Source organism: Rattus norvegicus, chromosome 5 (assembly GCF_036323735.1).
Source record: "Rattus norvegicus strain BN/NHsdMcwi chromosome 5, GRCr8, whole genome shotgun sequence".
Taxonomy (NCBI): Eukaryota; Metazoa; Chordata; class Mammalia; order Rodentia; family Muridae; genus Rattus; species Rattus norvegicus.
In genome coordinates, this window is record NC_086023.1 from 149,424,115 (window position 1) to 149,448,019 (window position 23,905).

General features: G+C 43.7%; 1 protein-coding gene across 51 annotated transcripts in view; it reads right to left on the bottom strand.

Moving 5' to 3' along the window:
• Epb41 (erythrocyte membrane protein band 4.1) overlaps positions 1–23,905 on the bottom strand; it is a 154,099-nt gene that overhangs the window by 30,035 nt on the left and 100,159 nt on the right. For 10 of the 51 annotated variants that reach the window (XM_063287563.1, XM_063287555.1, XM_063287550.1 and 7 more), the window contains 5 exons: positions 21,606–21,703; positions 20,757–20,929; positions 13,460–13,644; positions 8,796–8,858; positions 3,884–4,060 (listed from right to left, as the gene is read on the bottom strand). In XM_063287563.1, coding sequence (XP_063143633.1) covers positions 3,884–4,060; positions 8,796–8,858; positions 13,460–13,644; positions 20,757–20,929; positions 21,606–21,703 — 696 coding nt within the window. Of the gene's footprint in view, positions 1–587; positions 696–1,175; positions 1,639–2,011; positions 2,063–3,883; positions 4,061–8,795; positions 8,859–9,852; positions 9,895–10,060; positions 10,118–13,459; positions 13,645–20,756; positions 20,930–21,605; positions 21,704–23,905 lie in introns of those variants that run through there. The other 41 variants (XM_063287546.1, XM_063287557.1, XM_039111259.1 and 38 more) reach the window with 20 other exon arrangements.

The following is a 23,905-nucleotide window of genomic DNA, read 5'->3' on the forward strand; positions in this document are numbered from 1 at the left end:
GCTTTTTCAAAGGTTGGGAAGTTGAATTTCTTCTTAAACTACAGAGCCCATGCCACAATAACGGCTATAGAAGACTGGGAAACAGTCCATCACATTTGTTCAGGGTGTCCCAGTCTGTGTGAGACACTGAGCAGAGGACAGAACAGGTCAACAGTAAGAGCATGCACGGTAGCTTTGGGGTACCACCTGCCATGCACCTCCATTTGATTTGCCTAACGAGTTGACTTTGGGGCAGGAGTACTGGTGGGCCAATCCATTGCTACTCCTTTTTCCTCACAATGTAGACTCTCCAGAGATTCACATTTTATTACTGACAAGAAAAACGGCCTCCGGAGGTCCCTATGACAGTGACGCTCAGGGTCCGAGGCGTGACGTGGGTAATTACACATCTGAAGCCAGAGACAGAGTTGAGTGGTTTTAGTCTTGAGCACCCTGTTTTCCAGTCACAGAAAGATCAGCCACCAAACAGCCAGGGCAAGGACCAGGAGAAAAGACATCATGAAAGGAATGCGAGGCGACGGGAAAGCACTAGAGTAGAGGCGGCACTTTTTGAGAGCCTTGTGTTCCTCAGGGATTGGAATAGAAACCTTGGGAGCAATCTCTTCATTTTCTCGCTGGGACAAGGTTCTCTCAGTTGGTCTCTCTGGCCTTTTACTGCTCTCTTCACCCTGTACTAACAGAGCACGTTCCTGTGTCTGCTTTCACGTAGAAGATCAAGAAAGACAGAGAGATGAACAAAATGACAGATGGAAGGATGCTTGAGTGATACTTGGGGATGTGCAAAGGTGTGGGAAGTCGTCTGGGTGCTCTTGGTTTTTAGCTCCTCTCTACTTTGGCCAATTTACCCTGCAGGTTCAACTATATGATTAAACTAAAATTTACTGTTTGGATTAAACCAGTGTTGGAACACTTGGAAGTTCAAGCGGTCCCGGGCTTCCCTTCACTCTGTCGCTTACTGTCTTGGTGAGGGTATTCGTGCCTGAGTGTTTTTCCTACACATTCAGGTTGTTTAATTGCTTTGATGCTGCCAATCATCTATGGATCAGACAATGTCAATAAAGAAGCGTTCTGCTTGTCGTGAATGAAGTTATTACTTTTACTAACAAACAGAATGGCAGAATATAAAGAGCATATTTTCATATCTCTTCAAAAACGACTCTAACTGCAATAGTTCAGTATGAGAATTAGATTTTGCTCAGTGGAACAGAAGCAGTAAAGACTGCAAGATAAGAACAAAATTATAAATTTTATAATGTGTCTCCAGGGTCTACCCTGGAGTGCGGGCAGCAACAGAGAAGAAGAGAGGCAAATACATCCCCCAAAGACCTCAGTGATCGCACAGCCTGGGAATCCTGACTGAAATGGTTATGGTCCTCATGAAGGTTTATATACTTAGCAAATACTTTTGATAACTTTTAAGGAAGTCTCCCCCTGCTCCCCAGTTGGCCAACTTGGACTTTCTCCCCTGCATCTCTGTATGCTGCTCTCCGTGGTCAAGGCGGATGGCATCTATGAGAGGAAAAACTTGGCTCTGAGTTCCTTCAGTTGAGCCAGCCTTCTCTGGTCAGTCTGGAAGCTGAACACGGGTTCTTTGCACACCCCTAAGTGATATGTATCAGGGGAAAAGTAGCTAGGGGACTGGTCAGCAAGGAGAATAAAAGGAAAGACAGGATGCAAAATTATAATGAGTTTTAAATGAAAATACGGTGGGAGGAGAAAGACAACATAAAAAGAATAGGGCATCATTAAATTCATTTTCTCTCTGAGTACATATTAACAACTGCATGCAGCTTTTTCAACCAGCCATGCGCTGAAGTAAGCAAACAGAACTGCAGATGCTGCAGCAGGGGAATGTGGTGTGTGAGGCCAAAGGCTGTGGGCGTGGATTTACTAGTACAGCCAAAAGAAAAGAGTGATTCAGCCGCTGTGGTTGAGTTCTGGGGGTGCTCTGCTCAGTGCCATGACAAGAGCGAGTTCTGCGTGAGCAGCACAGTCATGGCAGCAGCGTTACCTCTGGCCCACCAACCTTTCTCTCCGAGGGGAGGATAGAAGTTTTCTTCACCTGGTCATACACAAATTATATAAAGTTCAGTTGCCTCGAAATGCAATGACAAAGCTGCCAAAGGTAAGGAGAGGTACCCCCAGTTCAAAGAATGGCACTTGCCATCCCCCAAATCAGCCCTCAGATGATTTCTACAGGGTTTCCATTCAAAGATATAAGCTATTTCCTGAAAATGGAGACCAACACAGATTTACCCAATGCCATCCGAGAAAGCATCAAGTCACTTTTTCAAGTCACTTTCAGAGTCCAAATCAGAACTTCTAGAAAAATATGCAGTTACAGGGTGTGTGTGTATGTGTGTGTGTGTGTGTGTGTGTGTGTGTGTGCGTGTGCGTGTGTGCATGTGGGTGTTAACAGATGAGATAGCAACACACCACTCCCATGAAGAACACCAGGTAAGCGAGGATGTTTAAAATCCTTTAGTCTAAAAGCAGGCCCAATGAGATAAACAGCTTGTTCAGAGCATTTATTAGGCTTTGCTTGGCCAGACCCGCTTAGTCGACTCAATCTGTAACTATCCTTGGACCTTAATGAGTCTTTATTTCTAAGGACACATCAAAATGAAGTATCTGCCTTTCAGAGTCATCGTCTCACTTACCAGTTCAAAGTACATGCTACGACTTAGAACACAGAACTAATGTACATGTATGTCCGGGGACAGGGTCTGAGGGGACAATGTGTGGGAACAACTGAATCTACCCAACCCACGGCCTGTTAAAGAGGTATCCTCCTGCCTCACTTGTGAGCCTGTTAGCTAATTTTAATCCAAATCTGAAAACCACAAAAGGTATTCCTGGAAGAGTTTTTATCCCTGTCTGCAGTTCCAGAAACTAAATAATAAATGTTATATCTGGATAGATTACCAAGAATCCTAAAAAAAAATTTAAACCCAATTTTCATTTTGTTTTGAGAAAGAGTCTATATCTGATTCAGCCACAAAATCCTATACTCAAATAATCCTTCTGCCTCAGCCCCACAAGGACTGAAACTGCGGGTGTGCCTGGTAACCTAAGGATTTTACTGGAGACACTGCTCTGCCTTTCTCAACTAGAGCTGCTATTGTTTGGGGGGCAAAGTGAGCACACCATTACGTCAGTCACCAAGTTATGGTGACCGTTTATACAGATGGCACTGGCTAAAGATAAAGACGTTTTAGATGTAAATTTGACAAGATACTACCTTTAAACAGATTTATTTATTCTGTAGTAGGGTTTCCAAGGTAGGAAATAATGGGGAACAGACCCTGAGAGGTGTCTCTGGCCTGCTCTGATCGTAACTGTCTCATAAAACAGCGGGCTGAAGGTCTGATATTATGCAAGATCAGTCGTCAGTTGTGTTTCTGAAATCCCATGTTCTACATTCTCTGGCTTCAGGGCCTCTTTTATTTCTTACATAACTATGAGCAATCATTCCACACATTTCTTAAGTTGTGCAAATGCTCAAATAAAGTTTTAAAAAGATGTACTTCCTTCCAGTTGTGACCTTACTAAGTTTAGCAAACTCCCTGGTCCGGCCGGGAAGGCATATTTTGAATATAAACAAAGCCTTCCTGGCATGAAGTCGGTTTATAAACACAAACTAGCCAGAGGCAGGCAGCTTTGAGCATTTCTCACAGCCCAGACATCCACGAGTGACTCTAAAGGACTCGAACAACTGCACTGAGCTACCTAAATGCTCAGGCGTGTTTTAGAGCAGCAACAGACTGTTAGGGTATCAAAGCCACATTACAGCTCTAAACGTTCAGACACAGACTATTAACGTACATATTTAAAATACTTATTGCATTCAGCCTTACAGTCATGGTACAGACATGGTACTCACTCCATCTCCGGTAGGGACTTGCCCGTTGATGTTAAGAGTCCGGAAGGGTGAGTGTGTGGACAAGCGCTTGTCCCACTCGCTGGGCCGTGGTTCGGGTACTGATTCCATAAAGTTCTTTTTCAGTTCACTGATGCTGGCATGATGCTTCTTGATCTCTTCTTGACTCTTGTCTAAATCCTACAGTTCAAAGGATAAAGACACAGAACAATAAATAGTGGGGACAAAAAAACACACCTAGGGAACCCATCAGAGACTGGGCTGGTAGAAAACACCACACTCAGGACAGACGTTACTGGCCTGCATTCTGCACTTAGATTGTAAATATACAACACTGTATATTTGCCTTTTTTTTTTTTTTTTTTTTCAGAGCTGGGGACCGAACCCAGGGCCTTGCGCTTCCTAGGCAAGCGCTCTACCACTGAGCTAAATCCCCAACCCTGCCTTTTTTTTTTTTAAACAAAGCGCTGTACTCGGAAGCAGTGAAGCATCACAATCCCAAAGCTCCTGCAGTTAAACTGCCCCGAAGTGCTTGCTCCTTAACTGTATCTCCTCTTCCACGAAGGATGCAAAACCAGATCTCCACCTCCTCATCCCGAGAAGGCGACCCCACAATTCCATTAGCCTCAGCTTGGTAAGAACTGATTTAGGCTCAGCTCAGGCAGGATGGAGATAGCTATAGGGAAACTGATGAATGAGAGGCATGGCGAATGACCTCAGCTTCCACTAGCTGCTGTCCTTGGTGAGCTGCAACGCTGAGAACCCCTCCCTCGCTGTAATATTTTCAATTCTCTATAATGAAGGCCTGTCTTGATTCAGGAATTTATTATTAAAATTCTTATTTCCAGACTTCCAAGGTCAACTGTTACTACCTCTATAAATAAATAAAGATGTTTTTAAAACTATTCACACCTGTATGTGTGCATACATGTCTATGTCAGGCCAGAGAACAACAAAAGAGGCTCTTCTTTTGAAGCAGGGTCTCTCATTGACCTGGAGCTTACCCAGGGCTAGGCTGGCTAGCCACCAAGGTCCAGGGATATTCTGGTGCTCACTACCCCAGCTCTGGGATTACTAGTGTGCACCACCTGGCCCAGCACTTTTACATGGGCTTTGGGGACTAAACTCAGGTCCTCACACTCCTACACCTAGGCTATCACCCATATATATATTTTTTATTTTTAGCATTTTCCCTACAATATAAAAACCCTATGGCTTCCTTGTTCACTTCTCTTAATACAATGCAAAATAGGGCCTTGCTGAGACCTACACTGGGGAAGTGGCTGGGTGACAGGGGGCTTGTTGTCAAGCACATAGCCCTGGCTTTAACTGCCAGCACCACTCAAAGGACTTCAGTGATCGTCTAGAGTCTCCTATCTCTCCTTGATAACTTAAAACGATCCAACTGTTCCAAGTGGAGGTTGCCAGATAGGTGAAAGGTTACTCAAGGTAACACCCTAGGGAGAGACAATCAAAACTAAGGCTAATAAAGCATAGGCTAAGACACACAGATTTTGTTGTTGTTGTTAAAAAGAGATGTCTAATAAATTTTTTTTTTTACAAGGGGCATCAGACCAAAAGGAGTCTGGTAAATTTGACTTGAAGACAAAGAATCAACTGCTCTTTGTCTAACAATACACATGAACATACAAAAGTTTGAGTTGCAGGTCATAAAGCTGGAGCCTGCAGCTCTAATACAATCTTGTGTTTACTTCCCACTAGGGCAGCATAGTAGCTAAGAAAAGCATGAAGCTAAATAGATCCCCGGCATGCTGTGTAAACTTTGGGATCTCTCTATTTTTGGCATTGTGGGAAATAATTTCACTTTAGAAAGTAAAAATAAAAACAAAACAGTATGGAATTTTTTTTTGGATTAAATTTTTTGTGTTTGTTTGTGGTTTTATTTTTCTTTTTTCTCCCTGCAGGCAAGAAAGACCTTAACTAAATAGAACTTTCTCCAAATTGCTATGTAGGAGAAAACAATATGAAACCCAGGGACTCACATGACGTCTGGATTCTGGGGTTGTTCCTTCAGAAACTCATGAATTAACTATGAATTGACTTCTCTCTGTCTCTGTCTCTCTCTCTCTCTGTATCTGTCTGTCTCTCTCTCTGTCTCTTTCTGTCTCTCTCTGTCTCTCTCTCTCTCTCATCTTTCTTTTTTTTCAAGATTGACCTCTGTGTATTTGCTTTGAGAGTAAAGAGAAAACTAACCCCAAAAGGTAACTGCAGCTCTCCATAACTAGCACTTACTAAGGAGAAGAGTGAGCCCGTCTTAGGAACGTGAGCTTCACCGGGAAACGCCTGTGCTACAGCTGAAATCTCAAGGCTCAGCCTTGGGATGAGCAGCTGAGACCTGTCAGGCATGTGAGAGTCTGTGACCCAGGTCCTCATCTGATGTTACATCTGTTTGGGCCAAGAACAACCTAACACATTTGGGATGACTAAAAGTGCAAGCAAGACAGAACAAAACCAAGCATGAGATTCTGGGATAAACATAATTTAGACCCAGCCAGAGCTGCGCCTGATGACTTGTGACTCTCCTCGCCTAGCTTTTGATTGGTTTGGAACCTGAGAAAATATATATTTTTCAGTAAATCTGGTAGCTTCTGAGAGAGCTTTCTCCATCCTTCTTAGCTGTTTTACTGGAAACCTGTGGGGGCATAGAATACAGTTAAGATCTCAAAGGGACCTGTTCCAGATAGAACGTGTCGCAGACATTTGCTACAGGTTCTCTCTGGGAGGTGGAGGAGGAGGCGGCAGATCTAAAAATGAACTCGACCTTATTTGTGCCAGAACAAAGCATTAGTGGGGGTGCGATAAGGGAAGGTGGGAGGGAGGCTTAAAGGAAAAAACCTGCCAGAGCAGCAGAGAACTTGAGGGAACTTCCTTGGGGTCACTTTTTACAATAACTAAGGAGGGATGGTCAAATTATGTCGGGTTATGTTCAGGTTAGATCATTTTTAAGGCCTATCATCTTAGGATTTTAGCAGCAATAAAACCAAACACTGGGTTAAATGTAAAATGTTCTCAAAAGGCAGTTAGTAGTTTTACATTTCAAACACACACTTATTCAAACATCCCCTCTCGGGGCTCTCAGTAAAAATGCCACGGAAGAAAACACAGACGACAGAGGAAGTTCGTGAGTTTCAGAAGCCACAGCACACCTCGTGGGAGAAGTGACAAATATATGATTGGCATAGCAGGTTCAGTGGGGAGATGATACCCCGAGAAGAGGAGACCACTGGACGTGTCTTGTCCCTCTAATCTCCACACAAAAAAGGACTTAGGTCTCAGATATGGGATATGACAGGGATCCAGTTTCCAAGTTTGAAATCTAGAAGGGTCTGACCTTATGGGTTTTATGTTATATGGGACAGACAGATGTAAAGCCCTTGGAACTGTGCCATCATTCAATTCAATCATACAATTAATGAAGGTCATCTGTAATTTTTAATATTTGTATTAAAGTGCCTCATATAGCAGATATTCAAAATATAGCTATTGGCCAAAAGACATATATACATATTTTTATTTTATTTTATTTATTTATTTTTTTTTTGAGGCTAGGTCTCATGTAACCCAGGCTGGCCTTAAAGTTTAGAGCTGAGAAAGACCTTGACCCTGATCTTTCTTCTTAGCTTCCCAGGTGTGGGGATTAAAGATGTGCTACCCTGCTGGCCAGAGAGCCACTTTTTAAAGTTTCTTCAAACGTTCACACTAGAGACATTTAATGCATGGCTCTTCTCTCGGGTCTCTGCTGCATGCTACCTCACCCAATACAGTGGCACACGCCTGCAATGCCCACATTCAGGAGGCTGAGGCAAGGAGGCTGTCTCAGAGTAGATCCCGCAGCACAGCAACGTTTGTCTCCCACAGGTTTTCTACCAGCTTGCAGCTCTCCCTTTCTCCCCTCCAGCGCCCCACACCTGTAAGCTTCCTGCAGCCAGGGAAGCTACACCCTGATGTAAGTTTCTACTCATTTCTTTGGGTTCTGCCTTGATTGTTATAGAATGTAATATTCCACTTCTACTTAGGAGATTTTCTGATGTACAAACTACACCGGTTCCACATTCTTCCACAGAGAATGACTCTAACTTAATTTTTCTCATGGAGTTTCTTTAATCTCCAAATTGGTTTTACATCTCATACCCAATGTGGACTAGTTCCTCCCGACTAGGAAAAGTCTATGAACTGAGGTAAAAATGTTGTCCCTGTTGAATGTAATAGAAAAAGGACTTTAGGATGGGTACACATTACTCTTTCCTTAAAAACCATAAACTCCCCAGTCAGATTCCAGCTTTACCAACTTAACAGCTCTGTGGCCTTGGAGGAACTATTTAAATTCCTTAGCTACAATGTTTTCATCTTAAAAGTAAAAATCCTACCCAGCAGCCTGCTCTACGGTGAGCCCTGAGGTAACCACCCCTCAAATGCTAGGCTCCCTCCCAGCCTTTCTTCAGGAGCTTTTGTTCCCTTCAGTGCGTAAGCCCATGTGGAATGTGATTGCCTTCCCTCTTTTTTAAAGACACTCTTCTCGGTTCAGGGGGAGAGCAGTGCAAATTTGTTTCTTGGGATATTGACAGTGTATAGTCTTGGAAATTTCAAGAAACTTTTAGCAATGGTATTTGAATGTTCTGAAGGGGGGGGGGGATAAAACGGTAGAACCATGAACGGGAGAGAGAGCTCCAATCATATATTTTTTTTTGGATAGGATGAGAGAGAGATGCAAACTAAAAGTCAGGAGAGATGATTGCTTATCTTCATGTTTACCAACATGCAAAAGCGCTTTAAACCTAAACGTCTCTCATGCAGTGGCATGCAAAACCAAACACAGCGCGGGGTGAAGGGGGTCAGCACAGAATGCAGAAGGTTCCAGGCCACCAACTGAAATAAGCTTCAAGTTCATACAAACCTCCAACATTAAATTGCTATGTCTGATATAAATGTTTTCACCATCTAGTCTCTCTCTCTTTTTCTGTGAAAACGAAAGGGAGAAAAACAGAAGCATAAAAAAATTAAAATGTTGTTCTTGCGGGGAAACAAACTGCAAATTGGCAAACAAAAAAACAATGAAAAGTAAATGTGGGCGATGCAGCAAATGCCAACATGAAATGGTCACAGGAGCACAGGGACGCGAGCACGGTTACCAAAGGGAATGACGGATGACCTTGTTTGCAAACAGTGGAAAGCCATGACGATGGTATTTAAAGAGACAGTGTTCCCGGCTTCATTGCTTCTAACACAATAAGCTGTTTTCTGAAATTGAACTATTTGAATATTACCTTGAGATAATATATAACTCTAAAAGGTTTGGACACCATGTAACACAGAGTGGAGAAATACTGTAAAAACACTTTAGTCTTTTGGAGAGTTTTATGCTTCTGAAATACTGCAGTATCCGAATGTTTACAGTGTTCCAGATTTAATCAGCTAACAAGTACATCCAGTAAGAACTGGTTCATCCCACTCTGAGGCTGGGAAATGAGCACATAGCAGTTAAACACATGCTATTAATGCTGGAAGTTCCTGCTAGGATGGCTTTGGTGATAAATGTGTATAAAATGCTAATAGGTCTACTAATATGATGCCACTGGGAAAGTTCTCGTAAAGTCAGCCTGAAAGTTAGGTCTGGCCTATACAATTGCATTTCGTTAAGATACTTAAATATTGAAAGCTTGTCTGGATAAACCTGTCCGTAAATAGTCTAAGGGTCTAATGTCTCTGTCTTTGTCTGTCTCTTTCTCTCTCTCTCTCTCTGTATGTGTGTGTGTGTGTGTGTGTGTGTGTGTGTGTGTGTGTGTGTGTGTGTATACACATTCCGACTATACTGCTTGATGGTTCCCCACGTACTGGCTCTTGGAGTAATTTCTGAAGAAGAAGAATCAAAGGCTGGACCACTGTCTTTTTAATACACTGTAGCGGGCATGGGTGAAATGGTGGCCTAGCTGTGAAAGTGAAAACAGGCTAACCTTCCTCATTCTTATCAGATCTTCACCTTTTTCTGCAAGCTTCTGTTTTGCCACAATTCAATAAAGAAAAAAAAAAGATAAAATATTGGCTCATTGAAGTTTGTTTGAACCTTTTATTTATTTTTAAGGTAAAGAGGAACGGAGGAGTATTAAAAAAAAACTGTGGGGGCGGGGAGGGGAAAGGGACAAGTGTCCTGTTGGCACAAACCTGAGCTTGGTCACCATTTGAGGTAGGTACTGTGACCTCGGTGTGGGGTTTTTCCACCTACATTCAAGAAATAAAATAGTGAAACATTTTAGGTTAGCAGGTTTCCATGAATAGTTAAGCTGCCTCATGAAGCTGGGGTGAAAACGATGGCCCCTACAGGGAAGGTTTCATCCCAGTACTCTCTGGTAGTTCATCACGACAGCTTCAAGGCTGAAGAGGTAATATAGGTAGGCAAACTACCACAAAAGAAAACGGAGTCAATCATCCTATGGATGAAAAAACCACTTTAATGATTATTTATAAAAACTACTCACAAAAGCAGTAATCTAGGCTTAATACTAGCTGTACGTTCTTGTTTATAACCTAGACGTGTGTGTGTGTGTGTGTGTGTGTGTGTGTGTGTGTGTGTGTGTACACGTACATACATCACAGCCCTCTTGTGGAGGTCAGAAGACAATTTCGGTGTCAGCCTTCACCTTCTACCTTGCTTAACACAGGGTCTCTCTCATCCACTGAGGTGTATTTTCCTGATTCTGCCTCCCGTCTCCCAGTAGGGTGTGTTGAGATTACAGACAATGTGCTCCTGAGGGTTCTGATGATCTGAACTCAGGCAAACACTTCATCCTCCTCCCAGTTACCTTCCTGTCCCTCCAGTACTTTAAATCATATTTAAGAACAGATTTACAAATGGAAATATAAATGCGTAATATTCGTGACATAATCAAGGGGATAATTTTTACAGTAAAGACACATGTAATTTGCAAATTAGACACCAAACAGGTAAACACAAACGTCTCTGTTAGTCGGCTGATCAATACATTTAAGCAGGCAGTGTACTCTTCCGTTCATTGAAGGGAACATAAAGTAATTTACATGCAAACTGAGACTGACGCCTGCAGCTACCTTCCTCTCCAGCTGCAGCACCACCACTGCAGTCTCTTCCCTAGGAACCCACATGCTGGGCAGACGAGCAAGAGTCACCCTTAGCAGTCACCTCAGAGCACTATCCTAAGGGCGCTGTGTGTCTTTAGAACACAGCTAGAAATAGCCGTCTTATAGTCAGAGACTGGAGTAATTACTTAAAAACCTGATTGCGACGCGGGAACGCCGTACAGTGAGCACAGCACAAAGTACTGTGTAGTTCACATTTAGAGACCGGCTCGTCTTTTCCAAGGGTGAGGTGGTTCTGTTATATTACTCGTTTCTGACAGAACCCCGTCAAGTTGCGATTTTGGCATAGTCCTTTAACGTGCATGAAGCAGCGTTGCTCGGCAGAACAATGCCACTGTGCTGTTTTCTCCAGGGTGAATATAAAAACAAGAGATGAACCCAGACTCTGCACTACTGCCGAACACTCATGCACTTGGACACTTGGAACTGCCAGGAGCAATTAATAACTGGGTCATCTCTGCTCTAGACCCCAGTTAGCACGCTAGTTCCCTTGTTCTTCAGGAACAGAGTATGTCTCGGTTTCCGGTTTGCTTGTTTTTGAGACAGAGTTTTACTATGTAGCCTGGGCTGGCCTCCAACTCCATTTTCCGAGATCTGGAATTATAGACCTGTGCCATCCTGCCCAACTTAAAACAGACATGATGTTTTCATAAAATTATGTATACTCCGCAAATACTAGTTTTAAATTATTTCATAAGGCTTAAGTCCCTTGTTTCAACAATAACGTCTTTTGGGTCTTTAGTGATCTAGCAGCAGAAAATGGGAGAGCTACCACTTCGGTTTAAGAACTGAGAGGCCTTGACGTGAGGCTATGTGCCTGGTCTTATTGTAGCTTGTTATGCCATATTTGGTTGATGTCACTGAGAAACCTACTCTTTTCTGGGGGGAGGTAGGGAAGCAGATACGAGGGAAGGGAGGAGGAGAAGCGGGGCAGAGGGGAGGGAGGGGACACTGCAGCCAGGATGTAGTGATAAAAGAAAAAAGGAAAAAGAGTGTGCTCACATACATAACATAAATAAATAAATCTTAAAAAAAAAAAAAAGAGTTAGAGCTATGGTGCTAAAGAGAGGGCTCAGCCGTTGGGAGCATTGTCTGCTCTTCCAGAGGACCAGGGTTCAATTCCCAGCACCTACACTGCCTCACAACTGTTAAAAGTTCCAATGGATCCAACTCCCTCACACAGACATACATACGGGCCAAACACAGTGCATATAAAAAAAGTTAAATGAAAAGGTTAACAAAGAATTGAGGCCAAAAGAGGAGAGCAATGATACATACCTACAGTCCCAGCTATTAGGAAGATTAAGGTAGAAGGGTTTCTTGACTACGAGTGTTCAAGGCTAGCCTGGGAAACATGCAAACTCCATTTCATTTTGCCAAAGTTCAAAGGCAAAAGAAACTTATTTTTGAAGTACCTGCATGGTTTATGGGCCAAAGGAAAACTAGTGAGATAGCAGAAAACCAGTGGTGTCTTAGCCATTCAGGGAGACCCCTTGACATCTCCAATAGCCTGACACTTTCTAATCAGTACGGAGAAGGAAAGTCAAAACTGCTAGTTGAGGGCTGGAAAGATGGCTCAGAGGTTAAGAGCACTGACTGCTCTTCCAGAGGTCCTGAGTTCAATTCCCAGCAACCACATGGTGGCTCACAACCATCTGTAATGAGATCCGATTTCCTCTTCTGCTGTGTCTGAAGACAGCTACAGTATATTCATATATAATAAATAAATCTTTAAAGAAAGGAACTGCTAGTTGATATATTCCAACATTAAAAACTGAGCAGGTATTCAAAAGCCACATGGAACCTGAAGACTGATGTCATGGACACCAGGCAAATGTCACTCAAGACAGAGAACCTGTATGTCATATTTAACCGTTAAAATAAAAATAGCAGTTGCTCACTGTTCTACACTGAATCAGATAATGACCTGGCTTCCAAAGAACAGCCAACCTATACATATGAGCATGGGAAGGAGGAGGAGCTCACCAAGGTCTTAACATAGAGTCACTGTCAGGAACGCCATCCTCATACCTCTTCTCAATAGTGAGACCTGCACCTACTCTAACGGACCTGAACTAGCTCTGTGTAAATGCTATTTACATATATTGAACATACATAAAAGATTAGTCCAGTCTGACCTCTGCAGGCGCCAGGCATGCACGTGGTGCACACACGTAAATTCAGGCAAAACACTCATACACATCAAATAAAAAGAAAATCCTAAAAAAAAAATTAGAAAAGCCTTAAATAGCTCTAAAAATGTGCTTTATGCAAATCTATTCTTTGAAAATCAAATTCTAGAAAAACACACAGGAGGTTGGTGAGACACGATTCCTTTTAGAAACAATGAGAAAAGGCAACGTTGTTGGGAAGCTGCGAGACTCCACTGCTCTGAAAGCCCCTGTAACCCAGAGCTCGCGCTAGCGGACCTCGGCATGTAAGACGTACCTTCCAAGCTTCTGTGGGCTCAGGCTCGGGCTCAGCTGGCTCTTCTCCCCGCTTCTCTTCAACCTTCACGGCTTCCTTTGGTGCTTTCTTGGCAGGTGCTCCCGGCCCTTCCATGACCTGACTCTGAGCAATGGCTGGGGCAGAGGTGGGTCGAGGGCTTCGGTCTGTGGACTCGGCAGCTGCTGCTGTGTGAGGAGAAGAGGGAAGAGCAGATGAGGGACGGCGCCGCCGCTGTCCTGACCTTAAAGCCATGGGCGAAACTGCAGATGCAGGACGTCTGCGGATGCTGCAGTCCCCTGAATGGTGTATAGAGGGAGAACTCGAACCATGAGTGCTTTTCAAGGGAGATGATGGCGAGGGGATACAATACCCCCAACAGAGAAACCAGCACATCTTAATCACTGCTGCCTAAATGCTGAATTTGAATAAAGACAAAAAAATAAATAAAGCACAGATTCAAGACGGCTCTCCCAATAAGCTGTTTTGAAGTAGACGTTTATTCGTAGATGGTTTCAGGAATCTAAACAAACATCTGATTTGGTGGGTAGATGAGGCCTGTGTCTTGTGACAGGGCTACTGTTGGATGTACAGAAAGTTAAATCTTTGAACCAGACAATCTCTTTTAATAAACCAGTTGATTAAAAGATCAAAAAATTCTGGACTTTCACCCAAAAACAAAGCACAAAGTAACGGAGCCACCCTCCACCATATCAATGTCTTACAGCCTTTTCCCCTCAAGTACTTAGAACACCGGCTCCCGACCAGGGCTGCTTCCTCCCCCCAGGGGACATCTGACAATATCTGGAGATGTTCTGGTGTCACAACTCAGCAGAGAGAGAAAGGAGGTGCTGACATCTATCGCACAGAGAGGGGCAAAGGTAGCAGGGGCTGGGAAAGCCTTGTTAGGGAGAGAATTAACCGTACTGGCTGACTATAAAAACCTCTGCACATGAGTAACTGTTGCTTGGGTTTGAACTAGCTGGCGTCTGCTTTAGGTAACTTAATTCAAAACAGATTGTGCCTGTAGCTCAGTGATCGTTTACTTGCCTTGCACCCAGGAGGTCCGGGGTTCCACCTCCATACACTTGTAGCAAACCTTACTAAGGTTTAATGTCAACTGAAAACTTTGTTTGTTTGTTTGTTTTTTGTTTGAGAGAGGATTTTTCTCTACATATCCCTGGCTGTTCTGGAATTCAGCATGTAGATCAGGCTGGCCTTGCCTGTCTTTGTTTCATAAATGTTGGGATTAGAGGTAGGTATGTGCCAACACGTCTAACTTTAATATTTCATTTCAAAATTGTATTTAATTTTTATTATTTGTGTGTCTTCTTGTACATGTTAGGTGGGGGGTGGCGTGTGTGTGTGTGTGTGTGTGTGTGTGTGTGTGTGTGTGTGTGTAGGTCAGAGGATAACCCTTGGCAATTGAGTCTTTCCTTCTACCTTGGGATCAGGGATTGAACTCAAGCTCTCAGGCTTATGTGCCCAGGGCCTTTACCCACTGAGCCATCTCTGACTTAGAATTTCAGGTAACAGGCCATCATTCCTTCTTGTACTGAGACTTTTATTAGATTTGAATACTCTTTTACGGAAACGTACAATTTTATTAGGTACTTCTCTTCTTCAGACTTCCAAATATAATTTATTCTGATACATTTAGATTTATAAACAGTAAAAATGAAGCAAAACAAAGGAATTCTTTAAGCCAGAACAGACTGACATATAGAAAGTCACCCCTGTCTTATACAAATGACACCAAGAAAGAAATGCTTACTATCCTCTAATGACCCCTCTGAAAGACTTCTCAGGGGACGTCCAGCAAAGAGTAACAGGCCCGTAGAGCCTATCTCAGACGGCAATGATGGATCTGTGGCCGCTCACAAGTCCCTGTTGCCAATGGGTGCTCTCAGCTAGTCAACCCAAGAGCGGCAGATGGCAAAGCAAGCCTAACAAAACAAGGAAACTGACAAAATATTTTTCTCACAGTTGCGCTAATGCCTGGGATTACATGTGTATTCACACCTCCTCTCAAAGAATTAATTCAACTCTGCCTGAAATCATAGAAACAGAGCCCTCGCTCTCACCATGTGTTATTTTGCTACATGAATTTGGTTCTAATCCAATCCTAATACTGCAGAGCCAAATGGTTTAAGTCTTTAGCATTCCTGCTGTGCTGGGGAAGCAGACACAAACATGAAAACCAATGGTTAGATACAGACGAGGTCACAGCTCAGACTACAAAATAACAGCTACGATGAACACCCCTCACAGGAAAAGGAACAAGAGACAGGCGAGACCCGAATCCTAACCCTCACATTCGACCCTCAGCCACACGCAGTGGTACTAGGAAGAGACTTGAGCTTCCTATGGAATGTGGAGGACACTAACCGTAGGGGAGCTGGGGAAAGAATACTCAACGGATAAAAAATATCTAATTCTAAATATCAGTAACTCCCAACACCATGTACTTCAGTCCTTATATTTATTTCGTGATAAGCTAATATTATTTCAAAAATACATTTGGAAAACTCAATTATTCAGGCTGGAGAGAGGGTTCAGCGGTTAAGAGCACTGACTGCTCTTCCTGAGGTCCTGAGTTCAAATCCCAACAACCACACGATGGCTCACAACCATCTGTAATGAGATCTGGTGCCCTCTTCTGGTGTATCTGAGACAGCAACAGTGTACTCATATAAAATAAATAAATAAATAAATAAATAAATAAATAAATAAAGCTTTAAAAAAATTAATTGTGGGCTGGAGAGACGGCTCAGCAGATAAGAGCACTGACTGCTCTTCCAGACGTGCTGAGTTCAATCTCCAGCAACCACATGGTGGCTCACAGCCATCTGTAATGGGATCCGATGCCCTCTTCTGATGTGTCTGAAGACAGCAACAGTGTACTCACATACATAAAATAAATAAATCTTTAAAAAAAATTAGTTATGCACACAGTGGCATAAAACTCAACAGAAGGGGTTGGGGATTTAGCTCAGTGGTAGAGCGCTTGCCTAGCCTAGCAAGCGGAAGGCCCTGGGTTTGGTCCCCAGCTCCGAAAAAAAGAAAAAAGAAAAAAAAAAAAAACTCAACAGAAGGATACTACTTAGGAGCCCTGGAGAAAAGCAAATTTCCTTCAGTTTTGCAGTATGGAGGCTACGACCTATAGATCACAATGAATGTGATCGGGTTTTCGACAGCTTCATTACACTATAACGTATATACTGTACAGTTCACTCACTTAAGTGTAATTAAGTGTCTATTAGTATGTTAGTGACTTGTATTTAAGATGTTTTAGCTTAGGCTGGGAAGGTGACTCAGAGGTAACGTGCTTGTGGGCAAGCACGAGACTGACTTCAGATTCTCAGCACCCGTGCACTAGCTAAGTATACGTCAGTAACTTAGCTATGGGTTGGGGAGCAGATAGATCCCTGCGGCTTTCTGCCAAGTCAGCCCAGCACTCTGGTGAGCTCTAGGTTCAGTGAGTGACTCAAAAAAATAGCTGGAATGTTATCAGGGAAACACTCGATGTCAACCTCTGGCCTCCATGTGCGCACACCTACATGCACACGTGTGTACAGCCACCTACTCAGCACACATGTTCGTGCACACACACACTCATACAGCATGCCTGGGTTCCTGGCTTTGATCCTTCGCACCAAGGAAAGGGTAATGATAGGTGGCTTTGAGCATTATAACTTCATTCGTTAGCTATTACAGACCCTGCAGTCTGTATAGAGGACACTAAACTTTAAAAAGTCAGTGTCTCCCATTCCTGAAGATTCTGATCAAAGTGCTAGTGCTGACACAGAACCACTGATGTCAGCCATCATGCCCCTGTTGGCTGACAAGAACAGAAGCAGACTTGGCTGAGGAGTGTGGAGTGTGTGTGTGTGTGTGTGTGTGTGTGTGTGTGTGTGTGTATGTGTGGTTTGGAGGGGATGGGGCAGGGCACATGAGTGCTAGTACCTACAAAGGTTCAAAATCCCTGAAGCTAGAGCTGCAGGCAGCAGTGAGATGCCCGATGTGGGTGGCTGGGAACTAAACTCAGATTCTTTGCAATAGCAATACTTGCTCTTAACCACCAAGACATCTCTCCAGTGTTTTTCAAGGACGATGATGGGCTGGGAAAATGGTTTGGTGTATAAATAGCTTGCTGCACAAATGTGAAGACTTGAGTTCAAATGCCTAGACTCCACATAAAGCTGGCACATTAGTGTGCTTCTATAATCTTAGTGCTCCCTGGAAACAGACAGAATCTGTAGACGCTTGTGTGCCAGCTAGCCTGCTGTAAACAGCAATAGCCTTCTGATGTCAACATACATGTTACTGCATTAGCATACATACCCACACACCCCTACACATGCACCAATACGAACAGAAGTCAAAACGAAAAGAAAGGAACATGAATCCAGTCAGAAAACTCTCTAATTGCTTAGAGCAGTGGTTCTCAACCTGTGGCAAACCTTTACCTCCAAGATTCACAGGCAATAACAGAATTACAGTTATCAAGTACCAACAAAAATAATTTCATGGTGGGGTCACCACAACATGGGTAGCTATATTAAAGGATCCCAGCACTGGAAGCGTGAGCACCACTGGCTTAGAGTAATACCTAGAACATACTAAGTGCTTAATGAATATTAACTCTTACAACTTTTAGTCTCTCCTTTCTAAAAGTGAGAGGGTGAGAAGCAAACCCAGGGCTAGAGGAATGGCTCAGCAGCTTGGACACTGGCTCTTGCTGAAGACCCTAATTTCATTTCCAACACCCACTCTGGACAGCTCACCTGTAACTCCAGATCCAGAGGACCTAATACCATCTGCTAACATCTAAGGAAGCCCACACTTGTGCACATACCCATACACAAATACAATTTAATTGAATTTAAAAATAAAAGAAAGCATACATCTCAGAGGCCAGAGCTGGCTTCTGTTGCTACTTCTAACTAGGCTTCTGACTTTGGTGAGTTGCTTATGTTCTTAACTTATTAAGGGGCTGGAGAGATCCCTCAGTGGTTAAGAGCATTGGCTGTTTTTCTAGAGGACCCAGGTTCAATTCCACAGCAGCTCAGAATTGTCTGTAACTCTAGTTCCAGGGGACCTGACACCCTTGCACAGACATATATGCAGTCAAAACACCAATGCACCCAAAATAAAAATAAATAACTATTAAGATAAATACAATATAAAATGATAAATGTCAGTAGACAACTATTCAAAGAGATCAGAAAAAGAATGGTTCAATAAATGTGTCGAAAAGTTGCCAGGAGTGGTAGCTCATGCATTTAATTTCACACTCGGGAGAGGAAGTGGGAGGCGGAGGCAGGCGGATCTCTGAGTTCAAGCCCAGTCTGGTCTACAGAGTGAGTCCCAGGACAGCCAGAGCTACTCAGAGAAACCCTGCCTCAAAAAACAAACAAACAAACAAACAAACAAACAAACAAAAATGGCATCACACTAAAGTTCAAGTGGAGGTCGGGTGACTTACTAGGTAAGGAATAGCTAGTTATGGTGTCACTGAACACAGTAAACGCATGCAGGTGGAGGTAGAATGACAACACAAAACGGAAGCCTCCTTCCTCTACACGCCAGACTCCGGAGTCTCCTTCCACTAAATGATTAACTCAGGAGTAAGACTTGATTTTCCTTCCCTGGGCATTTCCAATGCTTGACTGACTAGCAGTGTTGTCAGCCCTACTTCCAAATAAACCACTAACCGCTTTCCACTTTCCACTGCCCACCACAAGCTGAGTCCCTGTGTCAGCCTCCAGCCTGTTTCTGGTTTAATCTTCAGTGCAGGTGGAGCCTTGCTACTCAGTATGCAGAGGTGACAGCAGCCAGGCTGTGTCACTCTTTCCAATAGTTTCCCTCCATAATGAAGAGAAAATCTAAAGTCATTACTGTGGGCCTACGGAGCCCTCACAAGTCTGGCTTCCGCCTGCTGCCCTGAGCACACTTCACGCTCCTCTCCTCTAGGCTCGCTAAAACCCACACCTGTGCTCGGCCAGTTGTCACACGCAGTTGTTTGTCTTTAATGAAATGCTCAGCTCCCCTCCAGCAGCCACATTTCAGGTTCTTACCCACCAGAGTGACTGAATCAAGTCACGGTATGCATTTCCACTGCACAGAGAGCTCTATGGATTACGTCATTTAGTTGAACCTGAACTGTGAGACGTAACCAGCCATCCCAAGGTCTAGATGAAACACTCCAGATGAAAGGGTGGCCAGCACGCAGTCCTGAAGGGAGGAGGGAGCCCTGCCTTGCTCCATAGAGCTCTCTGTAACTGGATTACCTGGTCTGAAGCGCTCCTCTCTCTCCCCACCTGAGACACTTCGAGCCTCACTTCCCCATTCTGTTTTCTTCAGAGCACTCACACCTGCCTGAAGTTATTTTTATTTGTTTCTGTTTTTACCTACGGATTGAAAACTCCAAGAAGATGGAGGCCATATCTGATACCCGCAGCACTGTCTTCGGGGAACAACAGTAGGCACATAAGGCATGCAAAACAAGTGACTGAACAAAGTAAAAAACAAGTTAAACACTTGTAGAATCTCTTGGTATTCAGCCATTACTGCCCTGCAGTGAATTCCCTTCTTATTCTTTTTTTTTAATTTTTAAAAATGGTTTATTTATTTATTATGAATACACTGTGGCTGTCTTCAGACACATCAGAAGAGGGCATCAGATCTCATTACAGATGGTTGTGAGCCACCATGTGGCTGCTGGGATTTGAACTCAGGACCTCTGGAAGAGCAGTCAGTGCTCTTAACCACTGAGCCATCTCTCCATCCCCACTTCCAATTCTTACAATGGTTCTCTTAACTGTTGTTGTTTGTTGTGTGTGTGTGTGTGCTTGGAGACCGTCGCACTGTGGCTCTGGCTGGCCTGGGACTCCTGTGGAGGATAAGTTAGCACTGATATCCACCGCCTCTGCCTCCCAAGAGCTGGGAGTGCTGGGATTAAGGGTCTGCACCGCCACATCCGGCCTTAAGTCCTTAAGTCTGCTGAATTTGTCAGCAGCACCTCTTTCACTTGATCACTAAGCTTTTTTGTAGATCAGATATCGTAGGATTCTTATAAATAATCATACTTCTGAGTTAGGCATGGTGCCATGTTTGCAACCCCAGCACTCAGGTCAGAACAGGAAGCCAAAGAACTTGAGGCCAGTCTCAGATATTGTTAAGTTCTTATCTCAAAACAATACAAATCAACAATAACAATAGGAAAAAAACCCAACCCTTATACTTCCTTTATCTTTCTCTAAAGATCATGGTAACATCAATAATATCTAATACAAACCTCCATCGAGGCTCCTGGATGCCCGTTTGCTTGCTGTCCGCTCAAAGTGTGGAGCAGGCCTATCAATCAGGGCACTGGCTTGCCTGGTCTGTGCTTGAGTCCGGCCACTGTATCGAAATTTGGATCCCAGGGCAAGGAACTTGCTTTTGGGAAGGGTGTCTGTAGAGGTCAGTCTGAGAGAGACACAATAATTCTGTTTATTGGATTACTTTACTGTTGTGACTATAAAACTAAAAATCAAGCGAAGAGTAAAGAGGTTTCCAAACTCTTGTGGTGGTTTAACAGTTAAAGAGATTTCTAGTCAAGCAATCCTCATTGTAAGTCTAGGTCACATCTCAAGCAACCAGAATTAATTTAGATGGGAGCTACACTATTAAAAACATTAAGTGTCTATAGGTAAGGGCTCCCAGTTTACAAAATGCCAGACAGCACTGCAGGAGTCACACTAGGTCCTTGAAATGGTTCCCTCATTTTACAGGTACAGGAAATTGACACATCTCAGGAAGAACTTACTTGCTTAAAGCTACAAAGTTACTACAGGAGCCAGGACTGTAGCAGCCTAAGTCCAGGACTGAGCTCAGCTGCTGTTAAAGCACCCAGAGCCCTAGCAAGCACTGGGTCCCGTTCCTTACTTCTGTTCTTCTCCAGGGTGGAAAGGTACCCTGGGAATTCTGAGCCATGCCTCCCAACCAACAGAGGGAGAACTAGAGTCACACTGCCTGATTAAGTTGCTCTGACCTGAGCTAAATAAAATGCCAGCTCTACAGAGAAGAGAATTCCAATCGCGGGTTCGAAATAGAAGCAGGCACAAATGATGCATCCTTGAGAAATACTTGAGCAGAACAATACCTGAAAAACGTGTGGTGCTCCACACAGACTTTCCATAGTTTCTTAGCTGCTCGATAGCTGGGAAGCTTGAAGCCAATGGTGCTTTCATAATGCTCTTGCTATCAAGATACAAATAAACACAAAACACAAGTATTATTCAGTCAGAGTGACACAGAGCCAGGGAAATATGATGCCATCAAAGAGATACCACACCAAGAATGTCTGGGGGTTGGAGAGACGGCTCAATGGTTCCAGAGGACTGGGGTTCAATTCCCAGAACCCACATGGTGGCTCACAACCATCCTTTACCATGTCACCGCCATCTTCTCCCCTGGGATCCGACACCCTCTTCTGACCTCCACGGGTACTAGGCATGCATGTGGTGCAGACACATATGCAGGCAAAACATCCATACACGCAATATTTTTTTAAATTAAAAAAACTTACGTTAATTTTTTTCTTACTAAAAGGAATCTGCTCAGCGACAGAGGTTTTGTCAAAAGCAGTAAGGCCAGGAAATAGGTCTTCCATTACTTACGCATCTTCTGATTTTTTTAGAATACACACCGTACACAGGTATTGCTCTGAGACACACTTTAGTCTGACAGTCTGACTGTCTTAAATGCTTTTCCTTAGTCACAGACCTGTGTTTGTAACTTTAGATTACTCAGGGAGTAAGACATCCAGTAATTGCTCCAGCCCTCCAATATTATCACGCAGTAGAAATTAGGATTGGGAGGTAAACCTGTGTCTCAAACAGATGACTGCTGTCTTTTTTTAAAGGCAGGGTCTCACTATGTTGCCCTGGCTGGCCTGGCTATGTAAATCACAGAGCTCTGGAATTAGGGTGTGTGCCTCCTTGTCCAGCCTAGATTCTTTTAATTTTAAAAACTGAGGAGTGAAAACTGACACATATTGACATGTTGAGAATGTCTGGTGTGTGCGTGTGTTGCAGAATAACCACCTGGCCTACGGACAAACTTGTGAGTGCTTTTAAGAAGACTTAGAATGCATCCTCTTAGTGACTTGGGGAAGCGTCAGTGCTGAAGATTAGACCCCGGCCTCACACATGCTAGCGGACCCCTCAGCAACATTCCCGTAACCCATAGTCACCACGTCCTACAGTAAGTCTCTGGGCCTTCTTTCCTTGTCCTGGAATTACAGGTTTGCTTTCCCTGCACTGCCAGGGCTACTAGGAACCCAGCCTTCGGTCCGGCTCTTTGCCTGCACCTCAGGCACACTTTGTAGGAAGAAAACGGAAGCAGGTTTGTTTTGAATGCCCTTATTGACAGCAACGGTCTGACTAGATCCAATTATAATTTACACATGGAGAAACTGCCTACTGTTATCTGCCTACTGAGCTACAAAATGGCACAGCCCTCTACAACAGTCACAGCATTCCACTTTTTAGTATCCTGCTGTTCTCAACCGATGTGAGGAGGAATTGTGTATTTTTCACTATCTATTGGATAAAGTTGAGACAAAGATGTCAAGCCAAGGACTTCCCATAACATTTATTAATATTTCTTTCTGTGCATGTCCTTCTTTTTGCCTCCCTATATTAAAATGCAAACTTGCTGAAGAACAGCATCCTTTTACTGTTGTATTTCTAGCCCCTAGAATAGTCCCTGGCATACAGAAAGGGTTTAATAAACATTTTGTACGGGTGCATGCCTTTCAATGTCAGCACTAGAGACAGGGCAGGCAGACCTTGATTTTCAGGCCACCCTGAGGGGCTGCACACTAAGGCCCTGTCTCAAAAACTTCTTTCTTGTTAAGAGTCCTGGATTTGAAGATCTGAGAGGTGCTTGCACGAGCACATGATTATGGAATGAAACAGTGCTTCAAGGCACAGCCAGCGTTTCCAGGCTGAGACAGTGCCACTTTTGACCAGCAGATGGTGATAGACACACACAGAGCCACCTTCCCTCAGACCCGGCTTCCCTGGGACAGAAAGTTACTATTCTTGAACATGAGGATGCTCACTTCTGATCCTTCCAGACTCACTTCTCTAGGAAGTGGCAGAGAAGAATGTACAGCTTTGTACAAAATGTCTGAGCTGGAAAGACCTCAGTGGCTAAAAGCACATACTGCTCTTGTACAGGACCTAAGTTCAGTTCCCACCATTCACATCAGTCCCAAGAGATGGTGGAGTGAAAAGCCCCACGCCTTCCTCAGAAAAGTCCACACACCCACTGTGACATGTACATGTTCATTACTGTATAAAGTCACCACAAGAGATCTGACAGTAAAACAGCGCCAGCTCCAGGGGAGTCAATGTCTCCTGCCTCCTGGGCAACCTATACTCATATGTACATACC